This window comes from Thalassophryne amazonica, chromosome 13 (genome assembly GCF_902500255.1).
Source record: "Thalassophryne amazonica chromosome 13, fThaAma1.1, whole genome shotgun sequence".
NCBI lineage: Eukaryota > Metazoa > Chordata > Actinopteri > Batrachoidiformes > Batrachoididae > Thalassophryne > Thalassophryne amazonica.
Window position 1 is genome coordinate 54,456,724 of NC_047115.1, and position 27,842 is coordinate 54,484,565.

At 40.7% G+C, this 27,842-nt stretch overlaps 1 protein-coding gene across 1 annotated transcript; it reads right to left on the reverse strand.

Annotated features, from left to right (window-relative positions):
- Nucleotides 1-27,687, reverse strand: zmp:0000000760 (collagen alpha-1(IX) chain). The gene is made up of 26 exons (XM_034184377.1): nucleotides 27,684-27,687; nucleotides 27,464-27,587; nucleotides 20,080-20,473; nucleotides 19,910-19,987; nucleotides 19,739-19,834; nucleotides 19,606-19,659; nucleotides 11,593-11,646; nucleotides 11,446-11,499; nucleotides 11,315-11,368; nucleotides 11,110-11,163; nucleotides 10,974-11,027; nucleotides 10,835-10,888; nucleotides 10,357-10,410; nucleotides 10,200-10,244; nucleotides 10,058-10,111; nucleotides 9,917-9,970; nucleotides 9,754-9,807; nucleotides 9,531-9,602; nucleotides 9,411-9,446; nucleotides 7,128-7,172; nucleotides 7,009-7,041; nucleotides 4,955-5,101; nucleotides 4,450-4,626; nucleotides 3,643-3,733; nucleotides 1,905-1,982; nucleotides 1-508 (listed from the first exon to the last, which is right to left on the reverse strand). The coding sequence occupies exons 1-26, from the start codon at nucleotides 27,685-27,687 to the stop codon at nucleotides 306-308; spliced, it is 2,217 nt and encodes a 738-aa protein (XP_034040268.1). The 3' UTR covers nucleotides 1-305.
- Between the last annotated feature and the right edge of the window lie 155 nt (nucleotides 27,688-27,842).

Here is a 27,842-nt window from a genome sequence, read left to right on the forward strand (position 1 = left end):
AACCTTTTGATATTTTATTATAAAGAACAGATGATTAAAGGCAGCTGAAACTACAGACAATATTTTAAATAAAATAACAAGGATGGCCTGTTTTTACAAATGCATTATATAAATTTTGTCTTTCACTGTATCTCTTGTCACACCTGATTTACAAACTGTTACCAGAGGTTCAAATATTATGCTTCTTCTTGATTTATGTGTACATGAAAACAATTTGATCAACATACTTTAATACACTTTGTCAATAAAAGACTGTCAGTGTCACACTCAGCTCAACATGCAAATAAGCATCATTACAAATTCTTCTACGGACGACTCCTCGATCTTTGGGGTGCTGGCTGAGTTGTTCCACTCGTGGAATTCAGCGAACCACACCCAGATGTGATGCACACACCTGGGGGGCCTCGAAGCCCCGGGTGCCCCCTCTGTCCTGGCTGTCCTACAAGTCCCCTCTCGCCCTGCTTCCCCGGTTGGCCGCTAAAAGCTTTTCCAGGATGTCCACGCTGACCTGGGTTGAAGGTAAAAATGTTGCTTAGTCTTGGTGCGTGTACGTCTGCTCAGTTAGCTGAGTCACTGATGGATTCCAAATGCATTACAGAGAAAAAAAAATATTTGTTTTTTGGCAATTTTTCCTTCCCGTGCACTCTGTGAGTACAAGCACAGATTCTGCATATGCATGTGAGGCAAATGATGCAAGGCTTACGAGGTCTGTCCATAAAGTATCATACCTTTTTATTTTTTTCAAAAACTATATGGATTTCATTCATATGTTTTTACGTCAGACATGCTTGAACCCTCGTGCGCATGCGTGAGTTTTTCCACGCCTGTCGGTGACGTCATTCGCCTGTGAGCACGCCTTGTGGAAGGAGTGGTCCCGCCCCGTCGTTGGATTTTCATTGTCTGGAAATGGCGGAATGATTTGGGTTTTTTTTCCATCAGAATTTTTTCAGAAGCTGTTAGAGACTGGCACCTGGAAACCATTCGAAAAATTTATCTGGCTTTCAGGGAAAATTTTACGGGCTTCACAGAGAATAAGGACTTTAACTACAGGTTTAAGGACCCCTTTAAAGGACGGTCGGTGCTGCGAGCTGCGACGACGCGGCACAAACCACTGGATCATTTCTAAGCTGATGTCCAGCTCTCCACAAGTTCTTTTATACTCACTCGACTGGTAAGCACTGAAAGCCGAGATAGACATGTCCCAACTTGTCCTCTAACACTCCGAAACGGAGGTGTTCCTTTGTCTCGCTTCATCAGCGAATTGGTCGTGACGCACGAAGCCTCCGCGCGGCTTTCCATGACAAAATCTCTTGTTAAAAGTGAAATCTGCCGGAAAATGGCTGATGTCCAGGTCTTGTGATAACCAGAGAAAGAGCACATGACGGTTTCGTATCCACAGAGCCATCAGCTTAGAAATGATCCAGTGGTTTGTGCCACATCGTCGCAGCTCGCAGCGCGGCGCACCGACTGTCCTTTAAAGGGGTCCTTAAACCTGTAGTTAAAGTCCTTATTCTCTGTGAAGCCCGTAAAATTTTCACTGAAAGCCAGATAAATTTTTCAAATGGTTTCCAAGTGCCAGTCTCTAACAGCTTCTGAAAAAATTCTGATGGAAAAAAAGTCCTTTTCATTCCGCCATTTCCAGACAATGAAAATCCGACGAGGGGGCGGGACCACTCCTTCCACAAGGCGTGCTCACAGGCGAATGACGTCATCGACAGGCGTGGAAAAACTCAAGCATGCGCACGAGGGTTCAAGCATGTCTGACGTAAAAACATATGAATGAAATCCATATAGTTTTTGAAAAAAATAAAAAGGTACGATACTTTATGGACAGACCTCGTACATGTAGAATACCTCACCGGAATCACCAGACAAGCTTCAGTGTTGTGTAAAGATCATCTTACCTTTAGGTCCTCGGTCTCCAGTCTGTCCAAGTATGTCGTAACCCTTCAGCCCTTTGTCACCTTTCTCCCCTCTGTCACCTGCAACACACTGGCTTCTTAGCAAGAATGACAGCAGAACAGCCAAAATGTCTTATATATTGTTTAAAAAGCACACGTGATGATGAGATCACTCTTCCTGTTACATAAACATGTAAAGCACCTTTATTCTAAAGCACCAATATTCTTTGATTTCATGTGGTTGGCATCTATTCATATTGTGATTGTGGCATCATGCTTTGGTTTCTATCAATTAAACCTTCAAATATACAAGTTAGCCAGGTTTGACAAATGTGTGCAGTACCTGAGCCCAAATGTGCTTTTGCTAGAACAGCAGGTATATTAGTAATATATTCTGCTGCATTTGTTTGATAATAGGTCAGGTCAGGTCAGGGAGTATGTGGTAGTGCTGTGGGTTTCCGCATCCGCAACACAATAGAATCCCTTGGGGCAGGCACCCAGGCAGACAACCAGTCTATCCCCACCTCTCGAAAGTTACCATACCATCTATGTACAGTAGCCAGGTGAAACACTGGCATCCCCTTAAGCTTCTCCATTTGCTGGGGTCCTCAAAATTGAGGTGCCTGAATGCTGGATCATGCCAAGAGAAATGTGCTACGTGCATCAGCATCAAAATGCATTCTCCTCATCCAAGTCAGCCTAAGTGGTACCCAAGGATCCCCTGAAGAGAAAGATAACTAGTCATTGTCTTAGGCCACTATGACATCAAAGCCTCATAACAATACACTAAGCCAGCAGCACCTCCTGCAAAATTTCTGAATTTGAAAAACCGTCTCGTGACTTCATGACTCCATAAATTCTTAATCTCAAAGGCTGAGGCCAGACAGACATAAATGCCAGTGCAGAGAAAAGTAAGTCTCTAAAAGTTCAACACTTGGCGAGTCCAGGAAGTCACTGAAAGCCTGGATCTTAGTGTTGATCCAGGACAACTACAATCCCAGACACTCCAATCCCTCACTCAGCTTGTTGCAATAACAGTATCCATTGATTCCACAAAGATCAGTAAACTTATCCTTGCCAACAAAGGTAACCTTACCCAACACCCAGTCCACGCACCCATGGAACGAACAGCAAAAAAAAAAAAAATGGATTGTTAAACTCTCTGGATCAAATATTTCAGAGTAGATTTTTACACACAGGGTGTTTTAACACCCTGTGTGTTACACATTACACTACTCAGTTGATCATATTAGTATTGAAGAACAGAGGTTATTGGGGAAACATGCTATGTTTTCTGATGTCATATCAGATAGCAATAACTCATAACCAGAAAGTCATGCATTCAAACCTAAACCAAGGCCTCTGTGGCGTTCCTATAAAGAAAGCCTACATAATTGCATGTTTAAATCTGAAGTGTGTGTGAGTAATGTGATAAACACACTTTTATATGTCAAAGAAATCGGGCGTGTCAGAAAGTTGACACCAATAAAGTGTTACTTTTAAATCAGAACCATTGAGAATTAAACAAACTCAGGAATAGTGTTAATTTTAACGGGTACTTGATGTATTAAATAGACAAAATTAAAATACTTTTTCTAATGTTCAGCTACATCAACGTTATACAAATTTTAATATGTTTACCTTCATTATGTACCCTTTTAATTTGAGGACTTACATGAAGATAGTATTCACAGTTTTGCGAAAACCTAGGAATATTGTCTGTAAGGTTTATTTGCCAAACCTTTTGCTCCTTGTGGGCCTGAGTCTCCGGCTTCTCCCAAGATTCCCTGTAAGCCCACTTCACCATCAATGCCATCTTTGCCAGGATCACCCTGATAAACATCACCAGTCAGCAAAATGTTGTATTAGTTTGGCAAAATATTTCAGTTTTTTAGCTCAAGCATTATTAATTTGTGTTCCATTCACTGCTGATCTGCTCAATACCCAAGAAATGATGGTTGTTCATATTCTGTTGGGAAAGTTTTCAAGAAAATGTGTGCAACCACTGTTGGATTTGGCATTTTAACTCATACAATGAGGGTTACCAGCCCTAATCAAATAAAGTGGATTTTTCTTTTAATGTATTTATGACTTTAAGAGCATTTACCAGCTTTAGAATCTTTGGAGCAGTATTGGATTGTACACGGTATAATAATGTGGAAAAGGGTTTCCAATCCAAGGACAGCCTAGATAGTCTCCAAAATCCATTCAACACAGACCAAGTGTCTAGTCTGTAACTCCTTATTTGTCCTCATGGAGACTTGGAAATTGTAATGTTTTCATTCCAACCTTTTCTGCCAACTATTTTTGTCCTTTTAGTCCAGTCCAGACCTGTGCAATGTGCTTGTATTTTACTCAGCCAGAGAGACAGAAATTAACATTTGCTGTGGGAGTTTTACCCTATTCCAGAGGCATGTCTTAAACTGAGGGTTCAAGAAAGTGAAGTGACACTGAACACAATTATTTCATCACAATTAAGTGTGTCTGTAGCATGGTGTGTGATAGAAACTATTGCTTTCACATTAAACACCCCAAGTGTTGAACTCACGGGAGGTCCTGGTGGTCCCTTCTGACCAGGGGGACCAAGTGCACCCATTGGCACATCCCCATAGAGTGGACAAACGGCAGCACACGTTCTCTTCACAGAGTTGGCAAAAGCAGACATCTGCTCCAGAACCACTTTTTCACAAATTTCAATCACATGCTGAGCAGGGAGCGTCGGGCCCTGTGGAACAAATCATTACCACCACTTCAAGTTACCCAACATAGAATATTAATAAGATCAGACATGTTGAAATGGCGGCTACCTCACAGAGAAAAAGCAGTGAACAAATGAGGCCAATATTCTCTGAGGCCCATTATGGATTTATAGCCACACTAAATGAAACTCATGCTGGGACTAAGTGAAACTATGCATGTGCCATTATTCACACAGGGATGAAGCAAAAATTAGGGTATGTGAAATAGTATTTCAACTTTCATACTTGCAAAACGTGCTATAATATCTGGAGTATCAACTGAAACAAAGATTCAGAGCCATTAGTTTTCCTTACTGGTGGTCCCAGGAGCCCCTGAAAGCCATCCGGTCCTCTTTCACCTCGAACCCCCTTGATGCCGATAGGGCCCGAATGCCCAGGTAGGCCCACTGGTCCACGCTTACCCCGTCCTCCCTGAGGACCCTGTGTACCCCTGTCTCCAACCTAGAGAGCAAGTTAAGGACAAAAAGCAGTGACTGCGTTCACTAGAGACGAGGGTCCTGTTTTCCAAAAGTATCCTGAGGTTAAGGTCATCTTAGCTACAGACTTGCAGTGGGACTATGATCATCTTAGGTTTAAGTTGCCATATATGAATTATTATTATTATAGAAATATAATAATAATAAATTTGCATAGCACTTGCAAACATGTACTGCATACAAAGTGTTTCACTTTTTAAAAAAAGACAATAAAGACCAAATAATTAAAAAAAAAGGGACTTTTTAAAAAGAAATAATAAAAATATGAACTGCTGTTGTGTGTGTGTGTGTCCTGCGTTCATGTTTGTGTCTTGTGTTCTGTATCTTGTCCCCTGTCTTAATCTGTCATCCAGGTGTGTCCTCATTGTGGTTCATCCTCCATCTTTGTCTCTGGTCTGTCTCTCCACTGTTTGTGTTTTGTCTCCCTTGTTCCAAGTTCCCCGTGTTATGTTTCCCCAGTGGCCTCCTGGTTTACACTCTGTTCTCGGTTGAGTTCCATTGTTTATGTGCTTGTATTTCTTGATTTAGTTTTTGGTTAGTGTTCAGTTCTTATTGTAGTTTGATTGTTGTTTGTCCCCTTTTATGTGTTCATCTTTTCCAACTGTAGCACTTTTATTCCACGCTGAGCTCCTTGTTGCTTTCTTGTTTGAGTTCTGGATTTTGTGGTTTTTGTACTTTATTATTTGATTGCCTCTTTTTATGTATTAGTTCTTGTGAGTTTTCTCTTACGTTACACTTTTTACACCATTGAGTTCCATGGTTGTTTTTACTTTTGTGTACTTGGATTTATATGTCAGTTCGGTGGTTTTTGACATCTCTTCTTGTAGTTTAATTATGTTTTTTCCTTTTCTCACCTTCCATACCGTTGGGGTTTTGCCACATTCCTGTTTGTCCATGACCTTTGACTTTTGCACACACCTGTCTTTTATTTTCTCATCAGTTCTTTTTGTATTGAAGCCACACCTCAGTTCCTGTTTGTCTGCTATTTCACATTGCTTCCTGCTTCCTGTGAGTATTCAGAGTTTGACTTTGGTGCTGTATCATTTCAAGTGTTTCTTGTTTCATTTCCTTGTGGCTCAGTTTAGACTCTGTTTTGTGTGTTTTGGGACCCTTTTTCCCATGTCTCACTTTGACTATTGTTTGGATAATAAATCACCTGGTTTTTGAACTTACCACCTGGCTCTTGCTGTCTGCATTTTGGGGTTATATCAGACATTGTACAAAACCTAACAGCAAACGGTGTACAAAAAGGTTTTGATGAGTAACTGTTGATGTTAAAGCACTTTAAATTATGTCATTTTGCACAAGAAAGTGTGATGCATACAAATAAAGTTATTCATTTTAAAAGACCACAAATATTCATTCATTCATTTTCTGCCACTTATCCACATCCAGGTTGTAGTGGCAGTCAACCAAGGAGCCCTTCCCACACTTTCCTATCCGTGGCCAAGTCTCCTTTCAATGCAAATAAGCAATGGCTCTACTCTGAGTCCCTCTGGATAGTCGAGCTTTCGGTCATTACCCAAAGATCATCTCCATAAATTATGACAGGAGCATAAATTGACTGGTAAATCGAGATCTCACACTCCAACTTACCCCCATTCATGAACATGACTCCAGGGTACTTAAAGTCTGATTTTATTACTGTTAGTGTTAATAAAATATCTCTAGTGTTAATAATATATCTCATTAAAAATAATCCATTTGATTTTTATAGGGCTTTTAACAATGCTCAAAGATGCTTTACAGGTTTAAAAACAAAGCAGTAAATAAATAAATTAAAAAAAAAAAATAATAATAATAATAATGTACTCTGTGTGTGTTATCAATAATACCATGAGTTTAAGGACAAACAACAAAACCACAGCTCACCATTCCACTTTGTCCTTTAGCTCCAGTGTCACCCTTTGAAAAGAAAATATATTTTTTTTGAGAGACAAAACAGAATGGCAGAATGATTAACAGAGATGAGAAACCGTTAAAATTATTACCTTTGCACCTTTAACGCCTTGGATTCCCTGGATTCCTATGTCACCCTGCACAAGAAAATAACAGAAACATGTTTGATGAAGTGCAAGAAAATATTTTACAACCAGAAGGCACTCAGATTAGGTACACATCATTAAACGCATGAAGGTAAATGGAAAAACTACCATGAAATGCAGAAGAGTAAATTTTCATAACCAAAAAAAAAAAAAAACCCTCAGCTTGCTGCAGGCTTCACCTCAGGGAGATTTGGTGGTGCACTCCAACAGTTTGGCACTAATGTGTTAATGTTCCGTAAATGCTTTTTTTTTTTAAGAAGACCTGAAATTTAGCTGCAAATTGCTAGAAGGTGCATCTGGGATGCAAGCCTAGATTTGATCTGCTTTGATAAAAGTATATCCTCTTCCGCTGTACTTCACTATGAAGCTAAGAGTGGTGATGCAAAATGCAAAATTTGCACTGTGCACAATTTCTCCAATCACTTCTTCTGGTTGTCTGGGTGTCTTGGTGGCTTTCCTCGCTCTGCTCCTTCTTGCAGAGTCAGTTTTTGAGAACTGTCTACTCCACACAGATTTACCATACTGTTTGCATTGCTTCATAATTGATTAAATAAAGTCCAAGACATATGCAGTGGCAGCTTTACCATCAGAGAGCCTCGTCCATAACGACCACAAAAGACTCCAAGCCATCATTGATGTTACATGGGTCAATAGATGGTATTAAGAACAGGGGTATGTAAACTTTGATCAGGGTCACCTGGGTAGTTTCTGTTATCATTATGATTTAAAAAGAGGAAACACTAAGGAGTGGCTTCAGTCTGTCCACTCTACCATACAGGCCTGATTGGTGGATTGCTGCAAAGATGGTTATCCTTCTGGAAGGTTCTCCTCTCTCCACATAGCCATACTGGAGCTCTGACAGAGTGACCATCGGGTTCTTGGTCACCTCCCTGACTAAGGCCCTTCTTCCCCAATCACTCAGTTTAGATGGGCGGCCAGCTCTAGGAAGAGTCCTGGTGGATCTGAACTTCTTCTATTTACAGATGATGGAGGCCACTGTGCTCACTGGGACCTTCAAAGCAGCAGAAATGTTTCTGTACCCTTCGCCATATTCGTGCCTCAAGACAATCCTGTCTCTGAAGTCTACAGACAATTCCTTTGACTTCATGCTTGGTTTGTGCTCTGACATGCACTTTCAACTGTGGGCCTTTCCAAATAATGTCCAATCAACTGAATTTACCCCAGATGGACTCTGATTAAGTTGTAGAAACGATGATCATTGGAAATGATGTGCCTGAGCTCAATTTTGAGCTTTGTGGCAAAGGCTGTGAATACTTATGTATGTGTGATTTCTTCTTTTTTTATTTTTCATAAATTTACAAATATAAAAAAAAAATGTTGTCATTGTTGGGTGTTGTGAGTAGAATTCAATTCAGTAGAATTTTGAGGGGAAAAAATAAATTTCATCCATTTTGGAAAAAAGGCTGTACCATAACAAAATGTGGGGAAAGTAAAGCATTGTGAATACTTTCCCAATGCACTCTGTGTATACATACATACACACATATACATACATACATATATATAAAGATAGATAGATAAAGTGTAATACACAGTACTTTTGATTATAGTAACCGCTGATGTAAAAGATGTGAGTTGTATTTTATTTATTTTTGGAATTGTCTTGAATTTCCTATTTTTATACAAAATAAAATCAGTTCTCGCTCGACAAAATGCATTTTTTTTTATTAGCTTTGTTAACATTGCAGCACAACGCAACACACAAACCACTTCAAAGTGGTTTGTGTTGGAATATTGGTCCATGTAATCAGCACTGGGGCATTCTGTAAACTCCAGGAACATGTCCTGCAGGGACATTTAGGGCTTGATGCGACCTGACGTCCAAATCCCCTGTGGTCTGACAGTCTCTTGCGAAAAACTAACTGAATTATCTAATTGCCAACAGATGCCTGTGAGCAAGTGAGTTACAAATGATGATTAAAGATAAGAATATAGCTATGAACACTTTTCAACAAGTCTGATCTATATGTAAACAGGAATATAAGGAATAAACGTGCTACTATTATCCAGTATCTCATTTTACCTTTACCTTTATTTTTATTTACTTCAACTCTCTAAATGTAGTTGTTCCAATTGGCTGAGTGAGGAAAAACATGTCCAAGTCCTAAATTATACATGTCTCACAGAACTAGTAAATATTTTCTGAGTGGTTAATTGTAGCATTAAATTGTTGTTACCATTTGTAGAACGTGGATGAGGATGCATTACCTTGGGTCCTGGTTTTCCAGGCACACCCACATGCCCCTGAGAGGAGACAAAATGGTTTAATGTTGGAAGAAAATTATCTTGTATTTCAAACAGTTTAGAAAATGTATCTGGAGAACTTACAGTCGGGCCTGGGGGGCCAATAAATCCAGGTCGTCCTGGCTTTCCTGCAGAACCCTTGTAACCCTTTAAACCCTAGAGTATAAAACATTTATTCAACCTACCTGAGGGACTGCTTTATTCTTTGTGTACCATACATGTTTCTTTAGAAAGACAAGCTACTTCTTGGACAAGATGCCTTATGAGCTTGTTTTTAGTGATTGCAAAGTCTGAAAACGTGACTCACAGTCCGACCATGGGGGCCCATTTCTCCTGCTGGCCCCAAGGAACCTTTCTCTCCCTGTAACAGATGCAGTCCACAACACATTTATATACCAAAAATAATCCAACTGCACATTTATTGACAAAAACAAACAAACAAAAAAACTGAAATAATCATGTTGCTGAACCTTTTCTCCAGGTCTTCCTAGGCTTCCACTAAGACCTTGAGGACCTTGAAAGGCCTTGCAAAGAAATATGACATTTTTAGAAATACAAATACACTGTTTCCAGCAAAAAAAAAAATTTACAAGAACATGTCAGTGCAGTACCTCTATTCCAGGGCTTCCAGATCTGCCTGGTAAACCTGGATCTCCAATAATACCCTATAAGGAGATTATGTTGTTATTTCAAAAGTAGGAATTGTTTTTAAAGACTAAAAAAAGCACTGTGGCTGCCTCAGTAATAAATCACCTCTATGCCGATGGTGCCAACTCTGCCCATGAGACCTTGGATGCCCTAGTTGTGATATGTTAAAATAAACAATTTTTGTTGAAACTGAAGACTTTAAAAAAGAACGTTTCTAAATTTATGTTAATTATATCCACTGTAATTATTTTGTGATACCTACAGGTTTCCCCTTTGCTCCAGGAACCCCTCTCTCTCCAGGATCTCCTACAATACCCTGTCAAACATAAAATCAAGCCACAAACAGACAATTCATTTCAAACGTAATACGGCATATATATTGCATCTGTACCAAAGCCTGACATGGGTATGGGAAGTTTTTTCTTTCTATGACTCACCCGTTGGATGTGATATAGTTCAGGCCCTTAGATCTTAGCCAAAATCCAGCTACAGAAACTAATGTTGTTTATGGAGACGGAACATACTGTAGGCCAAAAACATGGTCCTGCTCCTGTGTTTTACCACATTAAAAATGATTTACTGGTGTCCTGTGCTTACATGAGGGGATTTTGAATGTTGCTGACAAAGAATTAAATGTTATGGATATTAGGATCTTCTCTAACTGTAGTTGGATCCTGATATTAGGATATCAGGATCACTGACAGGAAATTAGTGGGAGTGTTTATGGATTCACAGCCAACCTGCTTTCCACGGGGTCCAGCAGGTCCAATGGCACCAGGGGCCCCTTTTTCTCCCTAAAACAAACAAACAAAATAAAAGCTGAGCTGAAATGAAATCATAATATCTCAATGGACGAAAAATAGAAATTTGCAGTAATACCTTAATTCCTTGATATCCGAGAATGCCATCATATCCTCTTCCGCCTTTGGAACCCTTCAGCGAGGTAAAAATGTCAGATTTATTGGAATTATAAAATGATTAAGAGTTTGGTACCATGCCTTAGAGATTAACTTACAATTGCTCCTGGTTTTCCAGTCTCCCCTATGCCACCTGGTGGTCCCCAAACTCCCTTGAATTATATACCATCAGACAAAGTTATGCAACAGTTGCCCAACAAACTCCACAGAGATCCAATGAAAAGCAATTAACCTCATTAACTGGATACTGTTTGCCCAATAAAACAGGCCCATTTACAATTTGACTAGAGTGGAAAGACTTACCTTGAAGCCCACTGCCCCTTTGAGTCCTTTCAAACCTTTAGGACCTCTGTCTCCCTGTTAACACATCTAATAAGTACAGAACTGCAATATTCTCAAATGAAGAAAATGTTAATCTGAGGTTGATATGTTACCATTTGGCCCCTGAGTCCTCTCATTCCTTTCTCGCCTTTGATTCCTTTTTCACCCTGAGGATGTTTGAAGTTTTATTTGTGTTTTTGACATTAAGCCAAATGAGCAAAGGTGTATCACTGATATAAGCTCACAAAATCAGAGCTTACCTTTGGGCCTGTATCTCCAACATTGCCATAAACTCCCCCATTTCCCCTGATGCCCTGCAAGAAATGTCTGACTTAATCACACGCAAAATTGTGCATCCATACCCGCTGAAAATAAAGACACTATGTACACAAATTGGTGTAATTCCTGAAAGGTTAATGCAGTATTTTTGTTAAATCTCTTGAATTAAAGATGAAAGTCTACAGTGCAAGTGTGGTCTTGGTTGCTTCATTTAAAATCCACTGCAGTTTTGTACAGGGGGAAAAATGACAAATGTTGCATCACTGTCCAAATAATTATGCACCTGACTGTACTATTTATGTTCCAAATTATGGTGAGTCAGTATCAGACAAAATGTTCACCATGAAATAAAAATAACATTCCAAGCAGCTCAAAAAAAAAAAAAAAAACCCTGATCGTAAAGCATAAGTCAAGTAATAAATCCAAGGAAATTTCCAACTATCTGAATATGCTTTGGAGTCCAGTTAAATCAGTCCTTTAGAAATGGAAAAAGCCTGACACAGCTGTGCAGCTGGTTTGAGCAAATCCTCATCAAGCACTGTGAGTAATATGAAGGAAGCCACCAAGAGACTCATGATGAAGTTGCAACCAACAATTGTTGTATCTACCCAGACACAACAATTGTTGCCATCATTATAAACGCCCTGTCGCAATCAGGAAGCATCGTGGTGACAGTCCTGTGCTATGGGTTCTTTTGTAGGTCCTGCACAGTTTTTACCGGAAGCCAAAATATGGCCATCGGGTATTGCGAAGGCCTTGCATCTGTCCGTCTGTCTTTGCTCTGCATAGGTTCAGTCCCATTACTGTCAGGGTCTTCAAATTCACAGGGAACATTCTTTAGACACAGACCTTGGACAAGTTCAAATATGACTAACCTTGACCTATTGTAAGAGGTCAAAAGGTCACATTCTGTTTCATAGACATGCACCGCTGCATGTTCGTAGAAAACGAATACCTTTTGTCATAGATAAGCTGTTGTTTACACTGCCTTTTTCAAATATAAAAATACACACTTTGCTTTGATAGCATCATTTGCCACACCACCTTTCTTAGCAAACTGCAGCACACTTGAGGAGATCCTGGAAATAGCAGCTCTATGAAAATTCAGTAAGGTATATCTTCTATTATACATTCCAATTCTAAGGTAGAGCTCTACTAGTGTATACTAAAGTATATCTAAATATCTAAAAAAAGAGAGAGAGAGAGAGAAGAGTAGAGTAACTTAGGTGCCTGGTCTTGAGAAAAAGGGATGGTAGGTACTGAAAAAGGGATGGTAGGTACTGAATCGACTTAGAATTGAAAATCGATTTTGAATTTTGAATTCCATGAATTGGACTTGAATTCCAGTATTGTGAGATACTGGAAGAGTCACAGCCCTAAATGGACCAGGATGTCTTTGTGCTGCTGGTACATCAAATCATCACACTTAAGATTGTGTGACACAAAGCCAGTGGAACAGAGGTTCCCCTCAGAAATGTCCAGTGTCACAGGAAAAAGCATGAATGTGAACTTACTGACATTTACAGCGGTACGCGTCTGACAAACGGGAGGCCACCTACACCCAGATGGACAGGTCATACAACCGTACCAGGGAAATAATCTGTTTGGATGCCAGCAGGGGAGAAAAGTACATGTTGGGGCTGTGTGAGACACATGCTGGCAGCAGGTCAAAATCTTTTAATGAGTTACACAAGACAGATGTTTACTGCCGGATGAACATCAGCTGTAATTCAGAGAATGAATATGTAGCATGTGCAGCTCTGGAATAGCGTTCTGCACAGGCGGTGTGGGGGATTTCCTTGAGTGGAAGTGGCACGCTAAATGCCAAACCATCACACACTATTAAATAAAAAATAAGAAGTACTTTAAGCACATGTTCTTTGGGACAATCCAACATAACAGCAACTGCTCCACATCAAACGGTTTAACGAGACATAAATTCAAAGTGAAAATAATTATGTTTGCTGCTTCCTGCAGGATATAAATGTGACTGTTTATCCATTCAGTAATAATCCATCTCCAGCTGGGTTCTGTCTTTTCTTGCGTCTCCTTCGGAAAGGAGTCGCGGTGTGATTAGTAATCTAATAATAATAATCAACAAAAGAAAAGAAAATCTTACATTTGACAAATGTTGCCCAGTGTTAAACAGACTAATGTGAATTATTAGCAGATACTTGAAGACTGATTATTGCTCAGCTGCCTGTTTCTCCCAATATTTGGCTTTCCCAAATGGAAAAGTAAACCATTAGGAAAACTGTGATTATTTGCCAATTTGACTTAAATCCTATTCTTAACCAGAGCTTGCTTAGTGAGACACAAATTCCTATTTCAGAACAATGAAAACAAATTTATTATCACATCCGTATTGGTCCACGGTTGTCTTGGCCCCCTTGTAAATCTTTTACAAAACGGACATGAGTTGTCAGGCTGTGAAAGCCGTCTCTGTGTTTACTATCACTAAGCGCTCCTGCTTCCAGATTTGTTTCCATTCTGTTGTATCCCAGTTGTGTTTCTGTTGCCATTTTTCCCACTGCTTGGCTGCTGTCTCACGAACAGTTTTATGGCCTTATTTATCCATTAGTTCAGTTTAACTTTTTACCATTCAGTGTGTGAAGTTAAAGCTACACTGTGCAGGATTCAGGAGTATTCCTGAGCAGAAATAAAATACAGCATTCATAACCATCTGTGTATTAGTGCACAGTATAATTGCCAGCAACAGTGTTAACATTGTCACATGCTTTTTAATTTGGTCTTAGTCTTGTGTTAAATATCGTTTTTAGTTTTAGTCATATTTAGTCATTCACATAGCATTTTTTATTTAGTCATGTTTTAGACGACTAAAACTCTGGTTATTTTAGTCAAGTTTTAGTCAGAACTGAATGTATTTTAGTCTTGTTTCAAGCATGATATAGTGTTTCACACATCTGAAATACCAAATGTTATATTACCTGACAAAATACAATTGTTGAATGATTGAAGGCTTGTGGTGTTTTTGCCAGATATTTTAAATATGCAAGGCTTCTCGTCAGACGCAATTAGACATTCGATTTTCTTGTCAGTCTCATGGTATTTAAAATGGGAACAGATATCAAGTCTTTTCTTCTACAAGAGCTGTTCCTTCCTTGTAGATTTGTGTTACAGCCACAAGGTGGCAGCAGTAGTACAGGAAATAGATATTCTGAATGCAATTAAGTGCTAAATGAAAATGATGATGAAAAATTATTTTATTTCAGTTTTCTTTCATGCAAAACATTTTAGTGTTGTATTTTTTGTCAACAATAATGCATGTTAATATCGTCTTCATCAGTATTTTAGAACACTGATGCTGTCACGTCATCAACTCATGCCATTAGACATTTGGTTTTCTTGTCAGTCTCATGGTATTTAAAATGGGAACAGATATCAAGTCTTTTCTTCCACAGGATCTGTTCGCTCCTTGTAGATTTATGTTACAGCCACAAGGTGGCAGCAGTAGTACAGGAAATAGAGCTGTCTGCCTTGGTGGCTGGCGGTATATTATGAATGCAGTTAAGAGCTAGATGAAAATGATGATGAAAAAATGATTTTATTTGTTTTCTTTCATGCAAAACATTTTAGTCTTGTATTTTTTGGCAACAATAATGCATGTTAATATCGTCTTTGTCAGTGTTTTAGACCGCTGATGGAGTCATGGCATCAACTCATCATAGTCGTGAAAAAAAAAAGGTTGCTGATGAATATTTTTTACTCGTCTTGGCTCACAAAATTAATACTAACCTGCAAAAATAAATCTGTGTTTTCACAAACTTATAATGAACCCTTCATATCTACATGGGAGTGACTCTGTCCTCCCAGGGAGGCCGTCACATTGTACCACCATTTTGATCCAGTAACCCAAGGGACATACTTAGTACTTCGCCTTTCGCATTTTGCAGTACAGCCACAAGACTGAAGAGAATAGAAGATGAATTGGTGATTGCTCCCTCATACACTGTCAACTAGTGCATGCTAACAGATTTGAGAACTCTCATCTTATGAAATGAGCGTGAATCCCTGATGCCCAAAGAAGCAGAAATGTGAAGGGAAACAAAATTATGATCAGCAATAGCAAAATACAATCTGCAACCTCACCACTAGATGACACTAAATTCTACACACTGTAGCTTTAATGGCGCTAAGTGAAATGCAAGTAAATTAGACTTATAAATCAAATTTCGCCTGCATTGAAATTAACACAATTTATTCATGCAATCAAATATTTTTCTGAAAGACATCCAGACTTTTACAAGCAAAAGCTTATTTTAAATGCACTCATGCAGAATCAAAAAGTCAGGCACCATCATGTATGGGAGAGTGTTTATGGGTGCACTGCCCAAAAGTAGACACCATCAATGTCAAAGGATTTACAGGCACAGACACAGACACGCACGCACGCACACACACACACGCACACACACACACACACACACATGCACATGTTGCAGCAGAGTGGTTTCTGTGGCCTGGGAATGCAAGATTGGTCTGAAGCACTCCAGACCAGTAATTATGAAGTGAAAAATCCAACAGTGTTGCACAACTGCGGTGTTACATAATCAACAAATTTGCGGGGAAGATATCTGCTTTCAAAAACTGGATCGATTTATGTTTTCAGTCCCCAAGGTAAGTGTTAAAAGGAAGCAAGCCTTTTTTGGAAGATGCAACCGGCATCCATTTAGAAATGAGGCAACCTTCGAATTACAAAAGATCAGATATAAACTCAATCCCAAAATGTGATGACGGTGTGCTGGAGAAAGAGAAAAGTGAATCAAATTGGTTCAGTTGGCAACACTCAGATGAATTACATTTATCCAAATTAAATTATTAAATTGGCATAAATAGTAATTGAAAAAAAAACTGAACATTTCATTCATATGAACTTAATTCACTTGAGTGTTGAAAATTTAAGCACTGTTGTAAACACTGTTTTACAACGGTTGCATTGCATCCAGAAAGTATTCACAGCGTTTCGCTTTGTCCACATTTTATGTTACAGCCTTATTCTAAAATGGACGAAATTCCTCTTTTGCCCTCAGAATTCTACACAATACACACAATAACAATGTGAAAAGGTTTTTTTTTTTGTAGATTTTTGTAAATTTATTAAAAAAAAAACTAAGAAATCACACATATATAAGTATTCACAGATTTTCCCATGAAGCTCAAAACTGAGCTCAGGTGCATCCTGTTTCCACAAATCATCCTTGAGATGTTTCTACAACTTAATTGAAGTCCACCTGGGGTAAATTCAGTTGATTGGACATGATTTGGAAAGGCACACACCTGTCTACATATAAGTTCCCAAAGTTGACAGTATATGTCAGAGCACAAACCAAGCATGAAGTAAAAGGAATTGTCTGTAGACCTCTGAGACAGGATTGTCTTGAAGCACAATTCTTGGCAAAGGTATAGAAACATTTCTGCTGCTTTGAAGGTCCCAATGAGCACAGTGGCATCCATCATCCGTAAATGGAAGATGTTCGGATCAACCAGGATGCTACCTAGAGCTGTCCGCCCATCTAAATTGAGTGAATGGGGGAGAAGGGCCTCTGTCAGGGAGGTGACCAAGAACCCGATGGTCACTCTGTCAGAGCGCCAGCATTCCTCTGTGGACACAGGAGAACCTTCCACAAGTACAATCATCTCTGCAGCAATCCACCAATCAGGACTGTATTGTAGAGTGGCCAGACAGCAGCCACTCTTTACTTAAAGGCACATGGCAGCCCACCTGGAGTTTGCCAAAAGGCACCTGACAACTTCAAAACAACTCTGTGAATGTCCTTGAGTGGCCCAGCCAGAGATCAGACCTGAATCTGATTGATCATTTCTGGAGAGATCTGAAACTGGCTGTACACCGATGCTCCCCATCCAACCTGATGGAGCTTGAGAGGTGCTGGAAACAGGAATGGACAAAACTGCCCAAAGATAGGCACAGAAGATCATATTCAAGAAGACTTGAGGCTGTAATTGCTGCCAATGGTGCATCAACAAAGTACTGAGCAAAAGCTGTGAATACTTATGTCCACGTGATTTCTTAGTTTTTCTTTTTTTCAAAAAACTTTTTTCATGCTGTCATTATCAGGTGTTGTGAGTAAAATTTTGAGGGGAAAAAAATAATTTACTTTATTTCAGAATAAGGCTGTGTAACATGACAAAATGTGTAAAAAGTTAAGCGCTGTGAATACTTTCCGGATGCACCGTAGCTATCTATAAAGCAAGATGCGTCTGTGTGTGTGTGTGTGTGTGTGTGTGTGTGTGTGTGTGTGTGTGTGTGTGTGTGTGTGCGCGTATGTGGCTCGCATATCTTTCTGTCAGATCGGCCTTAGGTTTCAGATATGGCTTTCACATGGCACGATGATGTGCATCCTTTATTATGAAAATTTTGGGGATTAATTTTCAAAACCTTATTTTGAAGTCATCACCATTATTGGCACAAGACAACATTCTCACTCGCCAACTGGACAAAGACTGTGGGACAAAGAGGAGTCACTCTCTGCCTTAAACAGATGCCTCTAACGCGTTCATGGGGGACAGACAGAATAAATAAATTAAAGAAATAAATAATACATAAACAGTCGGAGAGATATGCAACACACACACACAGAGGCTTCTTGCTTTATTATCACAAGGCGGAACGTTCTCACACACCAGCTTCGACAAAGATCGTCAACAAAGCTCCCACTTTTTTTTACATAATTCCTACGGGCACTGCACTAGTAACAGTATGAACTGCCATTATTCATAGGCAATTGGACCAAACCACCACCATGTTTGAACAAAGAAAGATCCCTGTTGATCAGATGTGGCAGAAATGTTACTACCATGACCCAGAACCTCTAAGCTACATTTCAATCCTTTATTGGTGTGAATTGACTGAATAGAAATCCCACAGTACATGGTTTCTAGAAGGACCTCCCTTCTGAAGTGCTTTATAATGATGCCTTGCATTCACAAACTATAAACTATAAACACCAGTGTTTGTGAATGCAAGGCAAGACCTTGCCCAAGGGACCGTATGGGTCTAATCCACAGAGCACCGTTCCTTCCTGTTTCATCCCAAACAGCAAATGAGGCATGTTTTGAAGCGTCGTAGTAACTTCTTGATACAGCTTTGTCAATCTTGAACAAACTTCGTATACATAGTAGCTACAGCCATCATCAACACCAGATCTGAAATATGGATCCAAGTTTTGAACTTTTCTCAAAATTCTCAAAATCACTGATAGTACTTCGGAATATCATTGAAGCCGTTAAGACTGAGACCCAGAAACTCTGGGTCTGGTTACCATTCGAGTAGTGTATTACAACAGTATATTACTATACAGTATATCTGCACCATGGACCTCTACATCAGCCTTTGAAAAAGGCTGATCTAGAGGTTAGAGTGGTGGGCTAGTGGGCCAGATGTACCTTGGTTCGATTCCCTGCAAACTGGAAAACCATTAACAGGACTGTTCCACAGGGTCCCGTTCTACTATGACTGCCCACGATGCAAACGCAAGTGCAAAAATGGGATGAAATGGCTTAATCCATCTTGCCTCCTAACAGACTGGATTATAAAGTGCAGACCTGGCAACTGGCTAGCCAATAAAGTTCAAACCTGGCAACCCTCCCGAAAATTAAAGAAAGGAGCTGCACCCTTTGAACAAAATCACAACAAATGCTGCTTTGACTTCAAATTTTTACCCAGATGGAGCACGATCAAACAAGTTTCAAGCCACAGTCACTACAAACACCCGGTTTAAAAAAGTCTGAACATGATTGAAGTTGTAGTCTGGAGTTAGGTGGTCTACGAAATTATTTTTATTCATTTATTCATTCATTTTGGTTAAGTGGTTGTTGGTCTGAAAAGGTTTGAGAGACACTGCTCTTCACCATTGTTTATTTAAGCCTAACTGAATTTACAAATCATTGATTTTGTGTTTTGGTTTGGATTTTGTTTATTTTTGAAAAAAATATTGTGTTGCACATATATTTACCCAGACTCCTGGTCTTCCTGGATCTCCAGTTTCTCCTGGGCGACCAACATGACCCTGTAGAAGAAGAGAAATGTGTTAACTACAGACCTAAGCTTGTAGTATCTATATGCTCAGCTAGTATGGGTGCATTCACCTTTGGCCCAGGGGCTCCCTGAATTCCGGGTTGTCCATGCATACACTTGCAAGATGCTCTCCCAGCAATTAGACCAATGTGAGCCTGCCCTCCACACTGATATGGAAACAAAAGTGAGAGAAGAGTTTGAAAGAAAGTGAGTAGAAACCTGTAAAATGGGAACTAACTCACCAAATTGGAGTGCTCACAGCATCCCTCTGTGTAGGCCAGCTCTGGGTCATAAGACACCTCCATCTGCTGAAGGTCCACCTACAATTAAAGAAAAAGGGGGTGGCATCATTGCTGCCCAAATCACTACTTACAAAATGTAGGCGTAAATTTACAAGCAGCTATGAACATACAGACGCATAGTGATCGCCAACGGCTCGCTTGACAATGGAAGTGTACCCTTGGTGGATTACCGGCCTTGGCTCATCAATGGATTCCACACTATACTCACTGCAGTCTATCAGCAGTTTCAAATGGCTGTCCATCACACTCAGCGCTAGCTTGTGCCATTCTCCATCAAACAACTTTTGCACACCATAGAAGGTCCTCAACATTTGCCTCCCATTGGAGCCAGTGTAATAGAAGTCCAAAGACCGTGTATCACTCTGGAAACGCAGGCCAATTAGCTCTCTTCCTTCTAGGTCACTGACTTGCCACAGGTTCCAGGATTTACTGACTGCATCCTTTGTCAATTTGAAGGTTGCAATTATAGAGTAGTCCGAGGGGATTCCATCTGGATACACATCACTGTGGAAAGAGAAAGAGGTTCAGCGCACCAGACGAGTTTTTCTGTTATAATAACGCAAGTACTTATGCTGCACATTAGCATGCAATGTGGAACACACATTTCTTTATAAGGTTCTGAGATCAAGTCAAGTCTGGGGGCATGTGCTGGTGTCACAAATCACTTCACCCACCACACTATGGAACAGCCACTGGTCCTGGATGTCAAGCACCAACACAAACAACCAATCCCTCCCCCTTGAAATTAACCATCATCTTTCTGCGGCAGCCAGGACATCTCCTTGGCCTTTTCCAGTTATTGCCATCCTCAACACTGAAGCAGGCGTGTGCTGGATCGTGCTCAGACAAGTGTGCCACATGGTCAAAATCTTGCAGCTGATGTTTCCTCACAATGCATGTGATTTTCCTCGTCTGAGTCTCCCTAAGCAACGTTTGACACAAAGCCATTTCAGCAGTACCCAAGCATCCAGAGAAGAGACCAAACCCCAAAGACATCCAGCCTGTTTTTGAAAAACCTGAATTGATGCTGCTTCAATTTGTACAAAGCACCCTGACATCAAACACAAACGGTAATGCTTCATTTGTTAACTGGCAACGAGGATTTAATATAACCCACCAGTAGCTTGTTTGTTTTGGCTTGGGTCAAAATGTTGTAGATTTCCCTTAGTCCAGCGTCAAACCAGTAGGACACAACACAATCAATGTTTTTATGTTTGTGCCATGTCTTTTAGGCACAATAAATTGTTATAATGTGACTTGATTTGGTTTTCAAGTGCAGGAAAAGCCATCCAACATAGATACAGAGCACCTGGAAAGTATTCACAGCGCTTCACTTTTTCCACATTTTGTTCTTACAGCCTTCTTCCAAAATGAATGAAATTTTTTTCCCCTCAACATTCTACTCACAACACCCCATTTTTTGAATTTTTTGCTAATTTATGAAAAATACACAACTAAGAAATCACCTGTACAATAAGTACTCACGCCCTTTGCTCAATACTTTGTTGATGCACCTTTGGGAGCAATTACAGCTTCAAGTCTTCTTGAATATGATGCCAAAAGCTTGGTGCACCTATCTTTGGGCAGTTTTGCCCATTCCTCTTTACAGCACCTCTCAAGCTTCATCAGGTTGGATGAGGAGTGTCGGTGTACAGCCATTTTCAGATCTCTCCAGAGATGTTCAATCGAATTCAGGTCTGAGCTGTGGTTGGGCCACTCAAGGACATTCAGAGTTGTCCTGAAGCCACTCCTTTGATATCTTGGCTGTGTGCTTAGGGTCATTGTCCTGCTGAAAAATGAACCGTCACCCCAGCCAGAGGTCAAGAGCACTCTAGAGCAGGTTGTCTCTGTACGTTGCTGCATTCATCTTTCCCTCAATCCTGACGAGTCTCCCAGTTCCTGCTGCTGAAAACATCCTCACAGCATGATGCTGCCACCAACCATGCTTCACTGTAGGGATGGTGCCTGGTTTCCTCCAAACATGATGCCTGACATTCACACCAAAGAGACCAGAGAATTTTGTTTCTCATGGTCTGAGACTCCTTCAGGTGCCTTTTGGTAAACTCCAGGTAGGCTGCCATGTGCCTTTGACTAAGGATTGCCTTCTGTCTGGCCACTCTATCATACAGGACTGATTGGCGTATTGTTGCAGAGATGGTTGTCCTTCTGGAAGGTTCTCAGTAGAGGAATGCTGGAGATCTGACAGAGTGACCATCGGGTACTTGGTCATCTCCCTGGCTAAGGCCCTTCTCCTCCGATCACTCCGTTTAGACGGCCAGCCAGCTCTAGAAAGAGTCTTGATGGATCAGAACTTCTTGTTGTGAAAGTGTAGGAACACGGACCCACAACAGGGGGCGCAAATGAACGGACAATAGAGGAAGTCAAATAACAACGCTTTACTGTTGTGAATAAGCACAACAAACACGGCAGATCACAATAGTAAGCAAATGAAGTCAATTCACAAAAATGTGTCACGTGGGCAGGCTCGAAGATAAGAGACGTCCGTCCAAAGCAGAACCGGAACCACACGATTTCCTCCGCCACCGAACCCCGGGAATACTGGAGCCGCCAAGTCCCGAACTCCCAGGTGGCCACTGCCTCCGCTTGTCGGATCTGGTACTGCTGGCGAGGAACAAAAAACAGTTAGATGTGGATGCGTTTGCACCCAGCAACACGTATGGTGGGAAAACCACCTCCACCTCTCATCAGAAACTGGTAAGTGCAGGAGTGTGAGTACTTATCAAAGAGGTAGGGAAAAAGCCCAACACAGTCTCCAGCTGTAAATACTCACTGTCTGCTATTAAACACACAAAGCAACAAAGTATTATTGTCGGGAAGACAACACAATCGGCTGAGTACTTTACCTCCTAGGTAGAGCGATATCTCGGCAATGAGGTGGAGATGTTGTCTTGCTGATATACTACTGAAGATCAGATGATTGGTGACAGCTGTCGTAGGTGATAAGTGACAGCTGTCACCCCGGCTGCTCCTGTGAGGCGGCAGCGCCCTCTTGTGCCTGGAGCCCGCACTCCAGGCAGGGTGTCCTCTGGTGGTGGTGGGCCAGCAGTACCTCCTCTTCAGCGGCCCACACAACACTTCTTTCATTTATGAATGATGGAGGTCACTGTGCTTTAACTCATTCACACAATCTGTTGTTAAAACTCTTCCCAGTCCATTGCAGCTGTTAAAACACCAGACATCTGCACTGCTGAATGAAGAGTATCAGTATATATATATATATATATATATATATATATATATATATATATATATATATATATATATATACACACACACACACAAGGTCTATTAGATAAGAAACTGACACTTTTATTTATTTTTTTTTAACTATATGGATTTGAATGACGTGCGATTACACCAATCATGCTTGAACCCTCGTGCGCATGCGTGAGTTTTTTCACGCGTGTCGGTGACGTCATTTCCCTGTGGGCAGGCCTTGAGTGAGATGTGGTCCCGCTCTCTTGGCTGAATTCCTTTGTTTCACACGCTGCTCGAGACGGCGCGCGTTGCTTTATCAAAATTTTTTCTGGACCTGTGAGGAATATCCGAGTGGACACTATTCGAGAAATTCAGCTGGTTTTCGGTGAAAAGTTTAACGGCTGATGAGAGATTATGGGGTGTTTCTGTCGCTGTAAGGACTTCCCACGGAGCGGACGTCGCGCAGCGCTTCCAGGCGCCGTCGTCGGCCTGTTTCAACCTGAAAACATCTTAATTTAAGGCTTAATTCACCCAGGACGTCGTGAGAGAACAGAGAAGATTCAGAAGAGGCCGGCATGAGGACTTTATGCGGACATTCCACTGTTTACGGACATTTTTTAATGAAAGACGTGCGCGCAAATTCGCCAAGTCGTTTCCGTGACGACTTGGCGAATCTGTGTGCGCCGCGACAGGAAAAACACCTCCGTGTTGAAAACCATTTGTAAAATTCAGGCGGCTTTTGATGGCTTTCAACAAGTGAGTAACTGAGAAATTGTTTAACAGCTTGGGCATGTTCCAACTTGCCCGTTAAGGTTTCCAACGGAGGTGTTTTTCCTGTCGCGACCCCCCGAGGTCGGGTCCGGCCCGACATGCGACTCTGCCCGCACGTTCTTTCATTACAAAATGTCCGTTAACAATGGAATGTCCGAATAAACTCCTTATGCCGACTTCTTCTGAAAGTTCTCTGTTCTCTGACGACTTACTGCGTCAACAGAGCCTGAAATGTGGAAGTTTTCAACTTGAAACGGCGAGACGCTGCCGCCTCGAAGCGCAGATCGCCGTCAGGCACTGTGGGCCGTCCTTAAAGTGACACTACCAGACCAAAATCTCTCATCAGCCGTTAAAATTTTTACCGAAAACCAGCTGAATTTATCGAATGGTGTCCACTCAGTTGTGCCTTACAGGTTTTGAAAAAATTTTGATCAAACAAAGCAGCAGTCTCTGAGCCATTCCTAAACAATGAAAAAAATCGACGAGAGGGTGGGCGACTCCTCACTCAAAGACTGCCCACAGGCGAATGACGTAACCGACAGGCGTGAAAAAACTCTCGCATGCCCACGAGGGTTCAAGCATGTCTGATGTAATCACACGTGATTCAAATCCATATGGTTTTTGAAAAAAATAATAAGGTCGGATACTTTTCTAATAGACCTCGTATATATATATATATATATATATATATATATATATATATATGAGCCATGAAATTTTCAGTGGAGTGGCCTGGATGGAACCGGTGTTCATTTTATGGTGGCCTAGATTCTATATTAAAGTACAAGTGTCCCAAGCTACTGAGACTTTCTCGTTGTTATGTTCAGCTCAGTTGATGTTGACTGGCTATATTTCATTTCTACAGCACTAAATTCTGCACACTGTAGCTTTAATATGGGCTCCCAGATTTGTCTGCTTGAAAAAGTGTCCATATAACAAGCATCAGGCCATGGTTTGACTGCCATCATACCAAACAAGACCAAATCATAGAAAACAACTCACTAACTGAGCTGGTAATAAGCTGTGGCTCCAGACAGACAGACAGAGAACACACATACTGTGTTGGCATATTAGAACAGCATGTTCTTTAAAAATGTGTAAATAATTACAGATGATTCACAAAATGGTCATTTGATGTATAACTGGATCAGTGGGTATCAAATAAAGTGTTTTATTATTGTCCAAATAACAGTAATATTGTCCCTCTGTGGGGATCTTAGATTCAAGATTCAATACTTTATTGCCATGCAACCAATGCAAGTTGCTAGGGATTTGTTTCACTGTGCTCGTAAACAAGAGACATAAGAAGCATAAACATACACACAATACTCCACATAAAATCACACACATTATATCTGAAGAAAAAAAAAATAGACCCCCTCAACCTGAGTCAGGTTAAAGTGTCAAGTGCAAACATAGACTCAGCAGTGGCTTGTTAAAGTGCTAAGTGCAGTAGTACAGTACGCAGCAGATACAAAATGGACATATTGCACTAAAATGCTAAATAGATAAATATATAAAAGATAAAAATAATGATAAAAAAATACATATGCAACAATGTATATGAGCTCAGTCATAGACATAAAAACCTACTTTCATAAGGTGCTGGTGCAGGGTAGGAGAACTATTTAGGTGCTTAATGGCTCTGCAGTAGGTGCTGTTGAGAAAGCGTGATGTTTTAATGGTTATGGCTCTCAACCTTTTACCTGATGGGAGGATGTTGAAATGGGAGTTAGCTGGATGTGACTGATCTAGTAGGATCTTCAGCCCTTTCCGACAGATATGTGTTTCGTAAATAGTAGAGATGGGAGGGAGTTCACAGCCAATGATCTTTGAGGCTGTGTGGACTATCCTATCCATCTGCATCCTTTGCTGAGCAGTGGAGTTGCCATACCAGACAGTGATGGAAAATGTCAGGACACTTTCAATAGCTGCTTGGTAAAACAGCAGCATCCCCTTACTGGCTACCCCAAACCTCCTCAGCTGGCATAGGAAGAAGAGTCTTTGGTGTGCTTTTTTGGTGATGCAAGTAAGATTCTCATCCCATTTCAGGGAGGAATCTATCGTAGTGCCCAGGAATTTAAAACTATTCACACGTTCCATCTCCAATCCGTTAATGTGCAATGGCAGGGATGCCTTCTTTTGTCTGTGAAAGTCAACCACCAACTCCTTGGTTTTGGCTACATTTAACTTTAGACTGTGAATGTGACACCACTGTGTGAGTGAGTGGACCTCATTTAGGCACTATCGTCCTCACCAGAAATTAGACCCACTAGTGTAGTGTCATCTGAAAATTTAAACATTTTCACAGTATCAGTTTGTGATGTGCAGTCATTTGTGTACAAGGACTATAAAAGAGGTGACAACACGCATCCCTGGGGAGCACCAGTGCTTATATATTTAACCTTGGAGGTGTTATTGTGGATTTTGACCACTTGGGAGCGCTGTGTTAAAAAGTCAAGTATCCAATGACAAAGGGAACTATGAATTCCCATTTGCTGCAGCTTATAAAAGAGTTTGCTGGGTAAGATTGTATTAAAAGCAGAACTATAGTCTATGAAAAGAACCTTAGCGTAGTTGCCTGGGGTCTCAAGGTGTTGCAGGATGGAATGTAAACACATGGACACAGCATCGTCAACAGACCTATTTGCCCTGTATGCAAACTGACCAGGGTCCAGTCTGGCCAGTTTGGACAGGCGATCACATACTATAGTCGCTCGAAGATTTTCATAACCACAGGCGTTAAAGCAACAGGTCTGTAATCATTAAGGCAGCTAATATTTGGTTTCTTAGGCATGGGAATGATAACAGCAGATTTAAAACAAGCAGGGACACTGTTTTGCCTCAGAGACCAATTAAAGATGTCAGTAAAAACTGAGGCCAGTTCATTAGCACAGAACTTTATAGTGGCAGATGATACAAGGTCGGGGCCTGCAGCTTTCCTACTATTTTGTTTTTGTAACAGGAGCCTTACTTCATGCTCTGTGATAATAAAGGGGGGGGATTCGGGGGGGTACTTAGTGTTTGTGCAGTAACATCCTGTTCCTTATCAAAGCGACAATAGAACTCGTTGAGCCTATCAGGCAGCTCAGAGTCCTCACTGACTACAGATTTTTTGCTTGCATAATTGGTTATCTGCCTTAGACCTTCCCATACCCCTTTGCTATCCTTAGCCATAAGTTTGCCTTCTAGCTTCTGTTTGTAATCCATTTTAGCTTTCCTGGCGGCCCTGTCAAAGTTATATTTTGTTGTCTTGTATAATTTTCTGTCCCCACTCTTAAATGCATCATGCTTATTCTTCCAGAGACATTTTAACTCTCTACTGAACCATGGCTTATTATTGCTATAAATGGTCACCATCTTGGTTGGAACACATACATCTTCACAGAAATAAATATAGGCATTAACAACCTCAGCAAACTCATTAAGATCATTACAGGATTCTTTAATAGCAAACCAGTCCATATTGTCCATACATACAGGATATTACCTGTATATTATTACCTGATACTCCTCTGTAGGAGGGCGGAAGGGCTGATGCGGTACGCCACAGCCTCGGGATTCGAGCCTCCAACCCGCCTCACTCCTCTTGACTGGGGAACATGAAACTCCTCCAGTAGATCAAAACCTTACCACAGAGACACAGAGATCAGTTCAACATCACACCGACTCACTAACACCACTGCAGAACTACTTCTAAGTCTTATATCAGCGCTGACATCACCCATAGTTTAAATAGTTACATTATTAATTTTTAGAAACAGGGCCGTCTGGTCACAGATCATTTGTGAAATGCATCAATAAGAAGAGGCAGTTTATGTCCTCAGGTGGATTTGGTGATCATGTTGTACAACTTTTTTTTGCAGTTTGCATGACATCAGCA

Excerpts from the sequence above, each read along its gene's own strand:
- zmp:0000000760 (XM_034184377.1), bottom strand. Across the intron at positions 11,500-11,592 it reads TTGGAGATACAGGCCCAAAG|GGTGAAAAAGGAATCAAAGG; the intron begins GTAAGCTCTGAT and ends AAACATCCTCAG. Across the intron at positions 7,042-7,127 it reads AAGGCGTTAAAGGTGCAAAG|GGTGACACTGGAGCTAAAGG; the intron begins GTAATAATTTTA and ends TTCTTTTCAAAG.